This window comes from Eschrichtius robustus, chromosome 10 (assembly GCF_028021215.1).
Source record: "Eschrichtius robustus isolate mEscRob2 chromosome 10, mEscRob2.pri, whole genome shotgun sequence".
Lineage (NCBI taxonomy): Eukaryota > Metazoa > Chordata > Mammalia > Artiodactyla > Eschrichtiidae > Eschrichtius > Eschrichtius robustus.
Window position 1 is genome coordinate 93,740,401 of NC_090833.1, and position 19,012 is coordinate 93,759,412.

Sequence of the window (19,012 nt, forward strand, 5' to 3'; positions counted from 1 at the left end):
CAAATTTTGCCCAGATTGCCAAAAGTTTCTTGGACTTCTGGTCAAGGACCCGATTCATCTGGACTGCTCAGTGCACAGCAAGATTGCCAGGACGGGGCCTAGGGATCTTGCCCACACAACCGTCCCTGACACTTGCTCCTGGAGAACCACCTGCCCAGCTACTGACATCTCCTCCTTCCCTCTCATCAGGCTAAATGCAACTGGGAGAAAGGCAACACAAAAGGAGGCAAATGTGGAAACATAAACCCGACAGTGCTGTCTCCCCCAGCCAAGACTAAGAGTCCATGAGTCTACCCACTGCACTCACCTGAAAGCCCCCACATATCACCAGAAGCACAGAGAGCACACAGGCCATCAGATACACCTGACCTCAGTTTCCTCCTGAGAGAGCACTCAGGGGCCTCCCTGGGATTTGGAGGTGTCAACAATTCACTGCATTGTGGCTTATGCCACAGAGCAATTTTGAACAAGAATTATAGTACCGGTAAACTTTAAGCACTGCTTTAAGTCCAATCACTTTCTGTTTAAAGAGAGAGGAATTGGGACTTCCCTGGTGGCGCAGTGGTTGGGAATCCGCCTGCCAATGCAGGGGACATGGGTTTGATCCCTGGTCTGGGAAGATCCCACATGCCGCCGAGCAACTAAGCCCGTGCTCCACAATTACTGAGCCTGCGCTCTAGAGCCCACGAACTACGACTACTGAGCCCGTGTGCCACGACTACTGACGCCCGCGCGCCTAGAGCCCGTGCTCTGCAACAAGAGAAGCCACCGCAATGAGAAGCCTGCTCACCGCGACTAGAGAAAGCCTGCGCACAGCAACGAAGACCCAACGCAGCTAAAAACAAATAAATCAATTAATGAATTTGAAAAAAGAGAGAGAGGAATGGAATATTTTAAACAGAGACATATGAGCCCTTTAAAGGGCAAAAACATGTTGCTTACAGCTTTTCACATGGAAAAGGAAACCAAAAGTGACTGGGTTTGCCGTTTTCCTTGAATTTGTCTAGTACTAGCACTAGATAATATTGACGATCTTCACGCTTGATCACAAACAACATGATGCTGTAATATTCAAACTGTTGGTGAAACTTTTTTAATCTCATGATTTACTCTGGAACAATTGTGTTGACATAGGTACTGACGGTGCAAAAGCAAAGGTGGCAGAAGTGCTGGCACCTTAACCCAAATCAAGGAGTAGCACCAAACTGTACTAGTTGGGCTTGTATTCACTATCATACACTTGTATTAACAGTGCCAGTTCCAGTTAAGAATGTTCTGTCTTCAACAGTAAAAATGATTGATGTTAGTAAATCTTGACCATTGAAATTGAATATTTTATAGTGGATGATGAAATTCAACATACAAACATCACACATCTGTATATCAAAGGGAGTGGGAAAAAGTTAGATCAGATACTGATAAAGAGGAAGTGGATGACATGGATGATAGATGTGAAAAATTAGCTAACATGTAGCACAGAAAAGAAACGGTCAGAAATTATGAATGAGAAATTTAGGGACCTAGAGTCTGCTGGTGGCTTGATTTTGGACTTTGCAGCCTCCAGAACTGTGAGAAATATACGTCTTTTGTTTAAGCCACCCAGTCTGTGGTAGTTTGTTATAGCCCTTTGAGCTAAGACATATTTTAGTACCAAGAAGTAGCAAATACCTAAATATGTGGAAGTGGCCTTGGAATTGGATAGTAGGTAAAGGCTGAAAGAGATTTGAAGTGCATGCTAAAAAAGAGCTGAAATCGCCATAAAGTCCTTTCAGCCTATACCTATTAAAAGTGATTCTGGTGATGGCTCAGAAAGCAAAGAGGCACACTGGAGAGAAAGTCTCCATCTTTGTAGAGAATACAGAAATAATCATGAACAGATAGAAATATGGACGTTAGATGCTATTCTGGTGAGGTCTCCAACAGAAATGAGGAACACATTATTAGAAATTGGAGGAGAGGCAATTCTTATTATAAAGTGGCAAAGAACTTGACTGAACTGTGTTCTAGCGTTTTTGGGAAGGTAGACCTTGTAAGTGATGAAATTGAATATTCATCTGAGGAGATCTCTGAACAAAGTTTGGAAGAAGTAGCTTGGTTCCTCATCACCGCTCCTAGTAAAACACATCAGGAGAAAGATGAATTGAAGACCAAATTGTTAAGCAAAAAGAAATCAGAACTTAGAGATTTGGAAACTTCTCAGCCTATCCATATTTGAAAGTGAGAAAGCTTGTTCTGAAGAAACTCTAAGGGTGCAGCTGAGCAACCCTTTGAAGAAGAGATCATAGGTGTGATATTAATTTAATTAGTCATCTCAGCAGAGGCCAGGAGTAGAGAAGGGACACTGCCAGTTTGAACTAAAGGGGACAGAGAAAGCCAGGCAGAATGAGGAAGGCTGTCAGAATTCTTGGATTCTACAGAATGGGAGACTAGAGCAATTTGGCTGTGAATGTGTACTCCTCTTGACGAAAAGGGAAGAAGGACCCCAAAGGTGATTGCGAGGTCATCGGGTCTGTCAATCCCACCACAGGCCCAGGGGGCCTCAGTTTCAAAGTGTGAGATTGTCGCCCTCACAGAGAGTCATGGTGTAGGTGGAGGCCCTACAGAGAGCTGCAGTGTGGGTGGCACCCCACCAAGCTGAAGGAGTGGGGCTGCCCCACCGAGCTGTGGGGATGATGTTGCCACCCCAGCGGGCCTGGAGGGCAAAGCATCAAACTAAAGAGGGTTATTCTCGTACCTTAAGATCTAATGGGATTGGCCTTGCTAGGCTTTGGACTAGCTTGGAAACTGTCACCCCTTCCTTCTTTCCTATTTCTTCCTTTTGGAGTAGGGATGTCTATTCTATGCCAGTCCCAACATCGTATTTGGAAACACTTAACTTGTTTGGGTCACAGATTTACAGCTACAGAGGAATTTTGCCTCAGGATGAATAGTACCTCCAGTCTCACCCATATGTGATTTAGATGGTGTTTAGATCAGACTTTGGACTTTAAATTTTACAGTTGATGTTGGAATGAGTTAAGGCTTTTGAGGCTGTTGGGATAGAATGAATGTATTTTGCATACAATAAGGACACGAATTTTGGGTACCAGGGGCAGAATGCTATGGACATATATCCCCCCCACCAATTCTTATGTTGAAGCCCTACCCTTCAATGTAGTTGTGGATAGGGCCTTTGGGAGGTAATTAGGGCATGGGAATGGAGCTTTCATAATGGGTTTAGTGCCCTTAAAAGAAACGACACAAGAGAGATCCCTCTTTCTCTCTGCCACGTGAGGACTCGGTAAGAAGACAACCATCTGAAAAGTAGGAAGAGAGCTCTCACCAGGAACTGAATATGGCACCTTGATCTTGGACTTCCAACCTTCAGAACTGTTAAGAAATTACCGTCTGTTTCTCAAGCCACCAGGTCTATGGCATTTTGTTATAGCCGTCCAAGCTGATGAAGACACCGAGAATATATAAGATGGTCTAATATACATATATCCAGGGTTCTAGAAGTAGAGACAGGAGAGAATGAGTAGAAGTAACATATGAAAAAGATAATATTATGTTCTAGATGAGATGAAGAATGTGTATTATCAGTGAATGAAGCAAAATAGATCACATGGAGGATACATTTTTTTAACCTGAAACTAATCACACGTCAAGAAACTGGAGAACACAAAAGACAACAGACAGTCTTCCAAAAAACAATTAGCAAGGAAACTGATCACCCACCATGAAAGGGTGTATTGATGGCATAATTTGAAAAAAACAGTAACAAAAGCCATATTCGATGGAATAAATACTCAAAGTTCTGAAAGGAAAAACTTTTCCTCTGGAACTGATTACCCTGTCACATTATAATTTATAAAAGTTCACCAACAAGGGAACTGATAAATTATTTTTAATGTATGCATACAATGCAAAATTATAAATAATTAAAAAATTAAAGAACATCTAATATATCCATTTTTCTTAAAGTAAGAATGTTGAAAGAAGAAGCCAAAGGCAATATGATTTACATGACACCATATATAACCAAAAATATTGTTATTATACATAATTTTGATTATCTACAGCTCTGCTAAAAGCATAAACATTTTTATAAGATGGATATATACCAAGTTCTTGATGGTGGCTATCTTTCTCATTGTTGGTGAGAGGTGTAAAATGGGACAACCCTTACGGAAAACAATATGAAGTTTCCTCAAAAAATTAAAACTATAACTACCATGTGATCCAGCAGTCCCACTTCTGGGTATGTATCCAAAGGAATTCAAAGCAGGATCTCAAAGAGATATTTGCACACCCACATTCGTCGTAGCATTATCCCAAATACCCAAGACGTGAAGAAACCAAATGTCCATCAACAGATGAAGGGATAATGGGGGACTAAAAACACAAGGAAATATTTCCTTCCTTGAAATAAAAGGAAACCATGTCTCATGCTACAACATGGATAAACCTCTAAGACATTATGCTAAGTGAAAGAAGCCACTCATCAAAGGACATATCATAGCCACTCACATGAAGTATCTACAGTAGTTAAAATCATAGAAACATACAAAGGTGATTGTCAAGATCTCAGGGAGGAGGAGGGAGAATTAAGGAGTCTCTGCTGTCCCAACCGCCGCCTGGGTCCTGGGGAAGGAATCAGAACTCAGAACCGGGAGAAGAGGCTTTGGCCAGCAGGGAAGGGGGGGTGAGGCCCAGGGCGGGTCCACAAAGGACCAGAGCATCTGAGTGCATTAGGAGGAAGGGGCTTCAGAGGTGGGCCAGCACAGGCCATGACGGGGGCTAAGCAGGCTGCGAGGGGGGGCAGTTCAGGGAGACAGCAGGGGTCTGCTCCCTGCCCCTCGTTGTTTGCTCGTCTCACCCTTATGAGCGGGCCATTTCCCCTGCTCTGATGATTCAAAGTCTCTGCCGGCAACCGCAGGACGGTGACTGAGGCCTCCACACCCCTCAGCATGGATGCCAGCTCCCACCCAGATCTGGGGCCGCAGACACCTCTCCCCCACCCCTGCTGCCCCTGTGAGCAAGCTGTTCTTGCGAAACACGGTCATAGTTTGTCAGGAGGAACTGTTTTCTATGGGAATACAAATCAGTGTTGATACCAATACACACACATGTCCAGCCATGGGTGGAAAGGGAAGGGACAGTAGTTCTGGGGTGTCTTTGCACACCCCTAGGCCCCTAAGGCCAGTCCCCACAGCCACAGCCAGATGGGTCCTCCTCCCTCGGTTGAACGAGATGCAGCTGCACAGAAATCCCACAAGTTCCGCAAAGGGGCCCAACTGTCGTTTCCCTTAGACACACCTGTAACAGGTGCCCCATGAATTTCCCCGTGCCCATTCCCCTCGTTGCATCCTCACTGGGATTAAGAGGTAGCTGCCTCAACCACTCTCCACATTGCAATAATCCCAGTGGGACTAGAGAACGCTCCCGCTATGACGAGGCAGACAGTCCTGTCCCCATGGCCAAGACTTTTCCTCTCTGGTCAGGCCACCCACACAGGAAACCCTGGATGAGCGGAGGGTCACCGCAGCGCCATCGCCTGGCCACTTCAGGGAAGCAGAGAGCAGCTCCATAAAGACAAGGGCCGTCTCCGGGCTCCGTCCTAGAAACTGGTTAGTGTCCAGAGGGCTGAGAGGCACAAAGGCAGCTCTCCCTCCCCAGACGGTTCAGGGATGCAGAAGATGCTACAGATGCCCCAGAAGGCCCCTAGCCAAGCAGGCTTCAGAGAAGCGGATGATGAGGGGGTCTCTGGGGAAAGTGAGAGCTGTGCGTTCCCAGGGGCAGCCTGAGGAGTCCTTGTCTATGTGGAGGAAAGGTTTGGCCACCTGGAGATCCATAGCTCCTGTGACCTCCCTCACCCTTCCTTCCTCTCAGGATCGCTCTCTGTGGAGCAGCTCCACACGAAGAAGATGACAGTGGCCTGAGAGCATTTCCCACCAAAACTATCTTTATTCACAATTTTCATACATCACTCCAAAGGTCCTGCCCACACCCACCTCCCCCACCTCCCTAACCCCCCACAATCGCACTTCCCCTCCCCGCCCTGCTGGTCCTGCCCTCCCTCCCTTCCCCCCACATCCTCCAGGATCAGCACTGGGGTGAGGAGGAGCCCCTAGGCTCCCCTGGGGGCCGCCCTGGGGGGCTCGCCCTGGAGGGCCAGCCCGGCTGTTCCCTACTGGCTGCAGTGCTTCCTCTTCCTCCTCTTCCCTGTGACAAACGGGTCACGCTTTCTCTTTCTTGGCTGTGAGGGGCGAGCCAGCCCCAGAGCCAAGGCTGGCCTCGCAGAGACCCCGTGGCCAGCCCCGGGGATGGGCAGCTTCTCAGCAGCGGCTGGGCGCCCACACAGAGCCCACTTCCTCGACTTGGGAGCGGCTGGTGGAGCTGGGCTGAGGCCTCTTCTCTGAGGGGAGGGAGCCTGGGGAGCACTCTGGGCCCCCCAACCTCCAGGGGAGGCCAGGCCTGAGGCAGGGGCAGGTGTCTGGGACAGCCCGCAAGGCATCAGGCTCTGCGGAGATGCCAAGAGGAAGGCCAGGCTGGGGAGCTCCTCCTCGTCCTCACTGGACGCGTCCCTGGGCCCTCGGGCCTCCGGAACAGGAGACGCCTCTCTGAGAACAGACGCATCCCTGGGTCCCAGTAGAGGGCCAGTGCGCCTTTGACCCTGGGGAGGGGAGGGCCGTCCGGCCCGGAATGGAGAGACCTCCTGACGTCCTCGAGAGGGAACAAAGACTTTGGGCCCGAACAGGCCAGTGTCTGTTCGGATGGGCCTATGAAGAGCCTCAACATCAATCTCTGGTGGGCAGACTTCATCACTGACCCCTAGATGGCGGTCTTGGTCGTGCCTCTGGGCACCTTGGCCGGCATGGGACTCAGATGGACTTGAGCCCATTCCGGGTGCACTGTGGCTCGGGGCTGCCGGCCCACCCTCGTCCTCTTTCAAGGCCAGGAGTCGTTTCTGCACCAGCTGGTAGGAGGGAGGAGGACAGTGACGGCTCCACACGCACGTGTGAGAGGAGGAGCACTGGGCAGTGGGACAATGGCCCTGGCGGGGAGGAGGGGACGGGTGACCCCAGGACTAGACTCCAAATCCAGACACGGTGGCATTCCTGCCATCCTCCTGCACCTTATTCCCAGCTGTGTGTCCTTCCCTCCGCTCCCGGCTCCCCATCCTCTCCTTCCTATCACCCTTCACTGCACCCACCCCAGAAAGGGCCCTACCCCATGCCAGGTCTCCGAGGCAGGGAAGGGGTGGACAGAGCCATGTGGGCCTCCTGCTCTGGGGCCCTACCTCTCCCCTGCTCATTGGGGTCCCTCTCTGCCCTGGTCTTCCTGGGTGTCCCTTGTCTCCCCTGTTCTACCTGCGATCCCTCCCTCCTCTGGCTCCCCTGGGCCACCTGGTTTCCCCTGTCCCCTGGATCCCCTGGGGTCCCCCCTCCCCTGGAGTCCCCTGGCTCCCTGATTGTCCCTCTCCCTCCCCTGGCTCACTTCTTTAGGGGTGAGTCCTTCCTCCTGCTCCAGCTCCTCAGCAAGGGCCAAGAGATCCAGCTGTGGGTCTGGGGAAAGCAATTCTGCCAGGAATCGAGGGTGAATGACTGCCTCCGCCTCAGACAGAAAGAAGAGACTGTGAGCATCCTTGGCCAGGAGTGGCCTGTGACACAAGAAAACCAGAAGGGAAACTGAAAAGCAGAGACCCACCCCCACTCTCCTCCACAAGGCGGGGATGGTCAGCACACACACACACACACACACACACACATGCACATACACAGTCACACACAAAAGAGCACATATACAGATGCACATACACAAACACACAAAGGCATACACACAGAAACAAACTTATACACACATACATCTGCGTAAACCTCCCCTAACACCAGGCTCAGGAACAAGGATCTGAGCTTAAGTCCCATCGGCCTGAGCAGAACCCAGATTTGGGTGCTGAGAGTTCCATGCCCTGGCATCTTGTAGACCCCAGGTTCCAGGCCCAGCCTACCATGGTGACAAAGTCTTCCTGAGAACACAGCTTGTCAATGTAGCTCAAGAGACCCGGATCCAAGTAGGTGCCGTCCTCTTCCTGCTTCATCTCATTTCCGTCCTTTCCACATTCTGCATCTGATTCGCCTGTGGCTGAGTGGACGGGCCCCACCAGCGCCTCCATGATGTCCACATACTCCCTCACAGCCTCAGGGGGAATCTCCTTGGGTGCCTTGGGCTCCGGGGTCCGCTGGGATCTGTGTGGCTTCAGGTGCGAGGGCTGGGCCCTGGGGCCGGACATCCTGGGAGCACAGGCTGAGGCAGAGCAGGAGGAAGGGAAGGAAGGTGAGGGACTCCCGGTCCACCTCCTGACCACCGAGCGCTCGTTGGTGAGGGCATTGTTTGGGGGACATTGATGTGGGTGTGGGAGGGGTCAGGACCATCTGAAGCCTCATGCACAGTTGGAGAGGGGAGGTAAGGGGGTCATCTAAGAGAGTCACAAGTAAGGAATTGGGGAACCTCCAAATTTCTAGGGGTCTCCCCTTCAAGCCCACTTCTTAGGCAGACTTAGTGTGGGGTCCTTTGACAGGGAGGTGTGAGAGGAGTTACAAAACTGACCAAGTCAATACCCCGTAGTGACAAAGGGCAGCTGAGACCCCACTCCCCCAGCCCCCCGCCTCGGTGGCTGTTTTGGTTGAAAGACCAATGCCCCTGTCTTAAAGGAAAAGGATCCACATGGGGACAGTGGCCAACCCTAGGTCCCTGTTACCTGTGCCTTCAACTCCAGTGGGAAGCTGGGTGCCTGGCTGAAGGCCCACTTTCGGGGCTGGGGGCCCCCGAGGATCGAGCTTCGGTGGGGCTGCAGGAGGCAGGTCCTGCGCGCACTGCATCCACTGCAAATGCTGAATGTGCATCTCCTCCTCGGCTGCAAATTCCATGAACCTGGGGGGTGACGGAGGCACAGGCCACCCTGAGAAAAAGGCCTGGGTTCTGGAGCCCAACAAAGGCAGCCAAGAATGAGGCATTGGGAGAGGATGTGCCTTGGGGCCGTCAAGGCCCTGTGAGGTGCTGTCCACAGCAGAGAGCTGCTCCTGGAAGTGATAACAAGATCTGGGACCCTTCCTGCCTCACCAGCACTGGAGGGCATTCAACAGCATAGACCCAGGTCGCTGAATTGAACCAGGTCAACGGGACACATGGCTGACCCAGGGGGCACCCTCCTCATGCCCCCCATCCCCATCCAGAGCCACATGAAGGGCTGACAGCCAGAGGCTGGAACAGGCATGTGTTCCCCACAGGGGTCCCTGACCGAATCCAGGACCCTGGGCTAGGACTGAGAGTCCTGGAACATAGACCTGGAGACAGGGCCCAGGAGAGGCTGGACGATGTGGATGCTGAGCTTAGAGGAGAGGCCTTCCTTTCCTCTGAGAGGCGCTCGTTCGTATGGTTTTCTTTCTTAAACCAAGGGGATTACCATGGAGCAAACATTGGAAGGGCCGGAGACCCTTGGGCCGACGACAGCTGGCTTCCCCAGCCTCTTCAGGGATGCCAGGGTACCCACTCAGGGCACTTTTCATGGAGAGGTGGTCCCAAATCTATGTCAGTGGCCGCCAGCCACCCACCACTAAGGAAGCAGCAGGCTGGCGGGTGGAGCTCTTTCCCCGGCCCAGCCCATATGGCCGGAGTTGGACCCCTACTGGACACACAGCTTCACCCTGCCCCGTCCTGAGACCTTCATGTCAAGGCAAGGGTAGGTGAAAATCAGGGGAAGGCAGAGCTCCTGGTGGAGGAAGGACAGAAGTCTCAAACTCTCAAGGTGAGGGAGGGGTTTCTGGAGGACAGTAGGGCCCCTGGGCTGCGGGGACCCTGTGCTGGGTGACAGCCCTTCTCCTCTGTCCTCTCTGATGAGCACCCCCATGGCCAGACCCCACCCTCACCCACTCGCCTCACCCTCCACGCAGCCCCTGGGCCCAGGACGCTGACTCACTTTTCCGCCATCTCGTAGTAGATCATCCGGTCAAGGTTGCTCAAGCGCCGCCATTCCTGCACGGCCCTCCACAGTCCCTCCTCCTGCGTCATGCTGGGCTTCAGGTGGGCCAAGGATCGAAGCACTGGGCTGTAAGCACTCGGGGTCAGTCTCCGGGCCCAGCCCAGCCCCCACCTGCCTGACCCCACCCGCCCATGTGGACCACAAATCACTCAACACAGCATGACTGAGCAGCAGGAGGGTGAGAGGCGGGTGTCTGGGAGGGCAAAGACAAGCCTTCCCGGCCACTGCTGTCACCGCCTCACACTCACTCAAGGATGACCATCCACTCCCAGGCTAGAGCTGGGACATTGTGCCTTGGGGAGCTCTTTTCCTCTTCAAGGCTGCATTTTCATCATAAAAATCACTATCATCAATGAGGCGTGGCATGTGCCAAGCAATCTGCTAACGCTTCATAGATTAGCCCAAGGAGTCTTCTGCACAGTCCTCTGAGTGAGGTGTAATTGTCCCCTTTTTACGAGGGACTGGAGGTTTAGGATGGAAATGCCTGCCAGGCTCACAACTCTAGTGGGAGAGAGCCCACGCCCTTAGGAGAGCTCTACCATCACGCTGTTCCTAGTGGAATTCTCCACAACGAAGTGGAGGCATGCATAAAGCGCTCTCCTGGGCCCCGCTCTCCTCCCCCTCCTCTGAAGTGACCTCCCCTGGCCATGTACGCTCAAGTCCTGTATGAAAGGAGATGGCACCACAGGAGAGTGCGGCATCCACTCCTTGGCTCCTCACCTTACACCACGACCCTCTCTGACTGCAAGTCTTCAGTCCATATTACCATGAGAATCATGGAAGAGCAAGCTGGCCAGACTCACAGGGTGGTGGGGCCAGTTGAGATAGGGCACATTTCGGTCATGATGTCATGGACTGGCAGGCCCACCCATGTGACCGACAATGTGCCCTCTCATAGCATGGACATCGCCCTCACACCTTCCTTCCAGTATCCCTAGAAACCTAACGTGCGAGTCCATCCCCAGTTCCTCTTTATCTAAAAGCTCCCATAAGCTCAGGACCCCCTGAGCGTTCACTCACATGAGAAAGCAGGAAAAAGCTTCTGCATCAGGACTCCGGTGAAAGTGTCTCCGGGCCAGGGGCTTGAGGTGCTGCCAACGTCGGAAGTTACTGTACACGCTCTGGGGTTTAGAGGAGCCATCTTGCGAGGCGTTGGACTGGTTGGTGGCCAGGCGGCCCTCCCTGGAAGTGCCATGTGGCCATGGCCCAGAGTTCACTGGGCGAATGATAGGGGCCAGCTGGGCAGCTGGTGGTGGAACTTGAGGAGGAAAGCCTGGGGTCCAGCCTCCCTTGCCAGCCTGACTAACTCCAACAGCTGGAGCAGTCACAACGGTCCCCATCACAGGGGTTGCTAAGAATACGGGTGCAGGACATGCAGCACTCCTGCTGAGGGCCCCTGGGGCGCTCCAGTTGAGGGGGGCCTGAGTAACGACAAAGGTCTGAGTCTGGGGGGCCTCCACTGGCCTCCCTTGTGACCTGACTTGGACAGTGAGGTTGCAAGCCCCAGGGGCATTGGGGCCATGGCCACCATTCGCCACCATAGGCGTCCTGGGGAAAGCTGGCAGCAGCAGGCTGCTTCCAGGAAGGAATGCTGGGGTGATGGGACGTGGCAGGTGCTGCTGCCAGGGTGGCCGGTGCTGGGCACCAGGAATGGGTGGAGGGAAGGGCACTGCCGTGAAAGTAGACAAGGAGGCACCGGGGTTCATGGTCACATCCGTTCCCAGCACTGCACATGCTGTTGAGGCAAACGAAAGGAGTGAATGGAGGAGGAGAATGGGCAAGTGGGACTGAGGCTTTCTGTGGCATCAGAGTGTACATCTCCACAGGTGAGGGACACTTGGACAAGGGAAACTGTGCAGCGTGCAAATGTCTTCAAGTGATTTTCATGCCCTGACCTCCAGTTGAGAATTATTCCACTGGTGACCCCGTGCCCATCCACCAAGGTCCCTGACCCCTCTCTGCCGAGAAGAAATCGCCTCAGCAAGCACTGACTTGGAGAGCCTCCCTAAGGCACCCCCTGGCACCTAAGCCTCACAGGCTGTCTCCTAAGACCTGGAACTGGGTGGACATCCGCTCTGTGAGAAATGCCCCTCAGCCGGCGTACTAGCAGGTAGGGACCTTCTCCAAGGTAAGTTCTAGGCACCCAAAGGCCCTTTGTGGACAGGCACTGTGTAAAATATTGGGGCCCCACCTCCTCCTCAGTCCTCCTTTTCCTGATGCTCAGTATAAATCCCCTCTTTCTTTCCTAGCCTCACAAAACAAAACAAAATGCTGGAAAATATCTCTCTAATGGAATTTTGACACAAACCCATAACACTGGCCCAGAATGCACCTGCATCTCAGAACAACCCACAGCAGACACGTAACATGGGCCAGGTCCTGCCACCCCCTCCCCAGTGCCCAGAGTCACGGTCATCACTCAGGAGTTCTGTTCCTAGGAGGCGGCGCAGGTTGGGGGGGGGTCTGAGAAGTAGGTGCGTGTCCCTTAGATTCTGTCATTTCACAGCCAGTGATGGCTGCAGAGGATTAAACAAGGGCCAGGGAATTGTCATGTTACATTGGTCGTGGGAGTACAGACCGCCTGTGGTCCTTCCCCTTCCAGCTCCCAATAATGGAAAGACAATCTAAGAAGCAGGCATAAGCCAGGTGCCATGGCGATCAAGTTGTCTGGAACACATCCCTGTTCAGGAGAACAAGGTACACACCACGGTGCACCTAAATAATCAGAACAGGTGTCATAGGACGTTTAATAACAACACAGAAGATCGTCTTCCTGCCCCTGGGCTACACTCCCTCCCCCTTTAAAAGAGGAAGCAGCCTTCACAGACAATCCACCCGAAACAACCCCACTCCACATCTGTTCCCTGTCCATGAAGGAGTGACATGAAATATGAACAAAGTCTTCTTCTCAAGGCAGCCTGAGAGTCCAACATGAGATACTGGACGAGATGAAGTAGGTTTGAAGTACTGCGATTCCACAAAAGGAAGAACAATTCAGAGCAACTCAGGAATCTGAGCCCTCTGTTGGCTGAAGTTACACGGTTGCCCATCCCCTGTTGAATCCAAAGCAACAGTTACCTGAACTGAGAAGTGAGCTCTGGGCTGGGAGGAGTGGACGAGGTGTGGGCTGCGGCAGTTAGAGTAACCTCCTGCCTAGCTCTCGGAGAGGACACTTCACTGAAGGTGTGGCCACACACAGCCCCACTGAACAGTTTTCTCACCAAGACCATCTCTCCCCACGGCCCCCTTAGATACAGTATGCTCCTGTTCAAATCCCTTAGAAAGATATGGTGAGGCAAGCTTCAGGTGCCTCAGGAACACAAGACAGGTCTAGGCTTTCCTCATGACCCTCCCTGTGTCACCACCAGGACATCACACACATCCTTACACACACGTTTCAAAGTGGCTTGTCTCCCTTCTAGAAAGAATCAACCTGCCTGCTGCCATCCTTTCTCCATAGCCAGGGCAATTCCTCTTGATCCACCTCCAATGACCCCTCCTCCCCAGTGCAGTCTCAGGTTTCTTCAGGCTCCCCAGTCTCCCCAGGTGAAATGTCCTCGTGTGTCCAGTGCTCTCTTCTCCCTCTACTTCAGTCCAACTGTGTGCCCACCGTGAAGTATCACGTGTGAACCCGAAATATGTGAGGGATGGCAGGGTCTGTGAGAACACACCCCCAGCCTATAGGCTTACCTCCTTCTGAAGCCATCCTGCAGGCTTGGGCACGGACTACTGCTGCCTGGTAGCCTCAATGAGAAAAGTCAAGACCAGGACCCAGAGAGTGACCTGCTTCAGCAGACGCTCAGGATCCAAGTGAAGGAGGGGCAGGTTTGAATCTAAACATTCTGCAGTGGGGGAGGGGCAGAGGGCACGTGGGTCTGGGTAGGGTGGGGGTGGGGAGACATTCCACGAGGGCTCTGGCAGGTAGGCAAGAACCGGAAGTTCCTTCCACCTCACACAGTGGCAACACAATTGGCGTGTGCCTCTTTACGCAGTTTATAGACTGTTTTTTTTGATTCACGGCACCGAGGTTGGACTTGACCGTCCCTTCCTTCCTTTCACTTCTTTTTCCATCAACCTAGTTTTGTGTCCCTCAACACACTCTGCTTCCTACCTGGCTCTTGACTTACTTCAACAGAGACTAGACTTTCTGAACAAAATTCAGAACGGTTAGTCTGATAAACACTTGGGTATTTATGGCCACATGGAACTGAGTATTTGAAATTAGGATTGTCTCAGCAGATCCAGTGTCTTTGACTGCTGTATGTACATCACTCCTAAGGGAGCGGTCCTTGTGCTCCAACCAACATCCAGCAGGACCAGTCTTACTAATGATCCTTTGTGCTGGAAAGCCCCCGTCCATCAAAAAACCATCATGCAGCCCCCATGTCCAAGACCAGAATTCACTAAATGTCTTTCTCATAGTATTCCATGGTTGTAAAAGATTTAGTTTTTTACCTTTTAAATGATTTTAGTGTAATATTTTAAGCGAGTAACACCTTCTCATGGTTCAAAATTAAATTGTGCAAAATGGAATATGCTGTGGCGAGCCCTCCTCCCACCTCTTTCCCCTGTCAACCCAATCCTCTTTCCCGGGGGAAACCAGTGTTATCTCTTTCATTAAAATCTTCCCAGAGATACGTCATGCAACTAAAAACGAAGGCAATCTGTTTCCATTTTTTAAAATGCCTTCATTTTTTTTCTAGTTGAAAATTCATATACGTTCCAATATATCTGAGGATATTTCCAATGATTGTCTTTGTACGGGTATCGTGGCTCCTCTGTTTCTGCACTAGATTCCTAGAACAAGAATTTCTACAGTCTCTTAAATTTCAAAGCACCTGAAAGAATAGGGTGGCTCGATCTAGTAAAGAAAAGTAACAAATGCCTAACTGAATTTGACTTTTGAATTTCACATAAACAATGAATTCATTTTTAGTACAACTTTGTCCCGTGCAACATTTTGGACATAGTTTTACTGCAAATTCCTTCCCTGTTTATCTGAAATTTACGTTTAACTCGAAATCTGTATTTTATCTGGCAACACTACCAAAAAATCAGAACATACTAAGCTATTATCAGTTACTCATCCTTATGAGAAAGAGAACTTGGAGTGATGAGACTCAAGTGTGCACCTTGGCTCCAACAGAAAACACAACTGTAAACATACAGAAAATCTGCAGGCTCTTTGGATGAAATGGATTTGGAAGAACCATCATATAGCACTGAACATCTTGGCTTAGTAGGGGTAAGGACAGAAGTAAGGAACAAGAAGGCAGAAAATCTTCTTCTCTTTCCTTATGTTAAAGGGACTAAACATCCTAGAGCCCTGGTTTTTCTAGGTGTTAAAAGTCCACTACCCATGAGATGGATGTGCACCTTGACACAATGCCAAGAGTTTATCCACCAGTGTCCAATCCCCATTCAGACAAGCCCACTTCCATCTAAATCCTAGCCTGCAAGCCCTGCTTACAAGTTTGTTAATTTCCTGTCTGCATTACATACACTTGCTCTTTACAATCTAGGCTCATCGTTGCATATGGCCCCATCTGCATGCGAATCATGGTAGCATTCCTTTTACAAAACTTGTCTGATTATTATTTTCATATTGAGAATCCATGTCAGTCAGTTTACCACTATCAAAATGATATGAAAGAGTATTCGTGTTTTGTGTTGTGAGAAGAGAGGACTGTTAGGAAACTTGTCAAGGGAGATGAAGGCTGAAAACCTCAGAGGATGGCAACCAAATCTCTTGGGAGATGAGATTCTCTCACTGCTGTAGCTGCAGTAGAACTCCAACTGATTGTGGGGTGTTGGGGAAGGAAACAGAAGGACTGTTCCACAGTGTGAAAAAGACTCCTGTTGGTGCTTAAGAAGTTCCTTGCCCCTTGCCAGGAAAAATTGACTCAGAAGAAGATGAGATCTTCTCAGAAGATGAGAAGATAAGGTGAGAATATTTCAAGCAACATCATGGTGAAACTTTATATCTAAAGAAACTCCTGTCGGGGACTGAAAAAAATAAACAGTTTGGGAATATCGCTCCGTACTGGAGCTTTTACAATGAAGGAAAACTCATATGATTTTCAAACAATAACTTCATACTAGAGGGATGGTGAGGCAAAATATTGTACCCAGGCACTCGAGAAAGGCAGGCTTCCTTGTTGCTTCCTCCCTTTGTTCAGTCATTCAACCAATTATTTACAAGATTCTCACTCATAATTCTGATACAGTATTTGAAGGACTCTTCTCAAGGCCACTGATACAAAAATTGCACTGTGCAAAAATTAGCCAGTCCCAATTCTGCAATCACTTTTGTAATACTTCAAAATCCTACACCCGAGAGACAGAGAGAATCAAATTAGCCCAAATGTAATTTGGGAAGAGCAGTCACAGAAGGGAGTATCTAAAAGTCCTTTGGATCATGATCTCTGACTATTCCTGCACAGAGGCTGCGGGCAGGCATTGACTACTGAGAAAAAACAACTCTGGACATGCATCACAAGCCTCAGAAGACAGTTCATCTTCCACTCAATCACGAAACGTTAAAGAAACGAAGAGATACCATGTTTGTGTCTTGTGGAGTTTTCAAGTCTGTGCACTTGGAGGCGCTTAGTGCTGTTAGATGTGAGGGGTCTTCAGAGGCATCCTGTTGAGTGAGAAATGCTCTAATCTTGCAATTGACCAGAAAGAGGATCTGATGATTGAAGTTTCTTTGGGAAGTATTACAAAGTCAGGTCAGTAAGTTGATCCCGCTACTATTTTTGTTGTTGTTGTTGTTTTTAATGCCAACTGAAAGTCTGCAAGATATTACAAAAAAGGAGGGAGGGAAAGGAAAATTGTTCCCATACTACCTGCTGTGTTGAAATTGGCCCAGATTGTCCACTCTCTCTCAAAGTTATTAAAAAAAAACAAAAAACCGTACAAAGGAAACACCTGTGAAACAACATTTATTGAAAAACCTCCATGTATTAAATACACTGAGAAAAAATATTCTAGTAGAGTAAATGCGTTTGGAAAAACTCTAGGAATGGAGTCAGGAGACATTATCTTAAGAGTGTTTCCCAGGTCTGAATTCTTTGCTAGAATTGTTCTTTAACGGAAACTTCAGGCTTGCTAGGAAAAAGGACCTACTGTTTTTTGAAAGGCATAAAGAAGAACCAAGGAACTGCAGTCCAAAGGGCACGAAAGCACTTGCCCCAATTTGAGGCTACTGTGCTTAGAGCGGAGCTCTCCAGAACTCTTTGTAGCTAAGTGCGTGGGTTTCACGTGTGCAATAGAAAAATCAGGAGTGCACATCTCACAAGAGCTGGTTTTAAGAAGAGACCGTCACGAGGAGCGTCGCCAGAGATGCTGCCTAGCGTGCCCGACCCTGCATTTCTCTCCTCTCCTGCAGAGACCTCCTGGAACAGATCCCCGCGTGCCCCGCGCCTGCACGCCTGCGCACGCCCACTGGGGCGGGGCTCTCAGGCACGCGGACCGCCGTCCTCCAATGGCTCCTGGCGTCTGTTGGGGCAGTTGGCTCGGCTCCAGAAGACAGGAGCGCATGCGCGAGCGGGGAGGTTGGGGCCCCAACGGCCGTCCGGCGGGGGCGGGGCCTGTCATGGCCGCCTCTGGAGTCAATTCTAGGAACCCTGAGGTAAGGGGTACGGGGACTTTTCACCCCTCAGGTGTCACCGCTCTGCGCTGGTGTTCACCCTGTGGGTTATTTGTGCCCTTGTCCGTGTACGGAGACTCCCCACAATGTGGATTCACGCCCCCATAGAGCTCGATTCCCTTGAGGGGTTTACCCCAGGGTTATTGGCACCGCTGGGGAGCCGGCTGCATGAAGGGTTCAGTGATTGCGGGGCCTACAGTCGGGGGGAAATAGTGTGTGTGAGCTATTAAACAGGTGCCCAGGTGCCGTTCTAGGCTGCGCGTTCTGAAGAGTACAAAAGCTAGAGGGACGTTCTTGCGAGTTGAAAACCCTCATCTGGTTCCAAAGGTGTAGCTCAGGTGATTGGAAAATGAGTGAAGATCGAAGGAACACACTCATGGTTTCACTAGTGTCTTCCTTCTTATCATAAAAACATCAATCAACACTTATGTTCAAACTGCATTCTTTTGTCAGTGATGGGAGCAACTTTGCTGAATGTGGAAGTAAACATGTATTTGTAGTCTGATGTCAAATCATGATTGATTTGCAAGCATAGATGGGGTCTGTACATATTTAATTGGTTGGTGGGAATCCGATATGTAGTCAAATGTGTGGGTTGGTTTTGTCTGTGGATGTTTGTGTCTGAAGGGAGGTCATGCCTGTGTTTTTGTGAGAGTGTGTAAGAGTGAGTGTTGTATTTGGAGGGTGTTGAGATGTGACGCAGGCATACTCAAGGAGTTGGTGGTTAGGTGTTTGTAATTTGGTGTTTGGGGAATATGTTTACATGTGTTTTTTTCACCCATGAATTTGGGGATTTATGTTTGTCTAATGGTGGATTTGGAAGGATTATCTGCATATGCATAAGGGCAATGTCAGGAAAAGTAGTGGTGTATATTACTTTGGGTGTCCAGTCTGTTTATTTTGTATATTTGGGGAATGTAGGATGATCATTTGTGTATTCAGGGCATGTTGTATGGTTATGGGGTGTTTGTGTGTGTGCATTTTCAGGAGCTGTCTATGTATATTTGGATGTGTAGAGGGCAAGTCTGTGACTATTTTATGGGACTGGTGGATGTTGTATATGTAGGTATGTTGTGTTTGTATGATTCTGTATTCTGCAAGATGGCAGAGTTAATTCTGTGTGAGAGGTTGGGAATGTGGGGTTATGTATATGCCAGTAGTGTGGTACTGTATGTGTATTTGGAACAAAGGGCATATAGGGTGATATTATTGCATATTTGTAGTGTTCTGGGTAATTGTGGTTCTATTTGGGACTTGTGGAGAGTTATGTGTTAAATGAGTTTGTGTGTATATTCAAGGGGCATGGCCACTTGGAGGAATATTTGCTGAGGCTGTGCATT

The 19,012-nt window shown here is 50.0% G+C and overlaps 2 protein-coding genes across 3 annotated transcripts in view; one reads left to right on the forward strand and one right to left on the reverse strand.

Moving 5' to 3' along the window:
- LOC137770365 (contactin-associated protein-like 3B) overlaps positions 1-1,453 on the forward strand; it is a 164,790-nt gene extending 163,337 nt beyond the window's left edge. For both annotated transcript variants that reach the window (XR_011075166.1, XR_011075167.1), the window contains one exon: positions 190-1,453. The gene's annotated coding sequence lies outside the window, so the exon portion shown is untranslated. The remainder of the gene's footprint in view (positions 1-189) is intronic.
- Positions 1,454-6,169: 4,716 nt separating this feature from the next.
- On the reverse strand, positions 6,170-13,727 carry LOC137770989 (NUT family member 2G-like). Its single transcript, XM_068554016.1, has 7 exons — positions 13,712-13,727; positions 11,042-11,756; positions 9,959-10,087; positions 8,741-8,913; positions 7,991-8,286; positions 7,480-7,596; positions 6,170-6,958 (listed from the first exon to the last, which is right to left on the reverse strand). The coding sequence occupies exons 1-7, from the start codon at positions 13,725-13,727 to the stop codon at positions 6,170-6,172; spliced, it is 2,235 nt and encodes a 744-aa protein (XP_068410117.1).
- Positions 13,728-19,012: the final 5,285 nt, after the last annotated feature.

Bases quoted from the DNA above. Each gene is read 5' to 3' on its own strand.
- LOC137770989 (XM_068554016.1), bottom strand. The intron at 7,597-7,990 runs GTAGGCTGGGCC...TTTCTGTCTGAG, and splicing joins AGGAAGACTTTGTCACCATG to GCGGAGGCAGTCATTCACCC. The intron at 6,959-7,479 runs GTGAGCCAGGGG...CCCTCCTACCAG, and splicing joins AAGGACTCACCCCTAAAGAA to CTGGTGCAGAAACGACTCCT.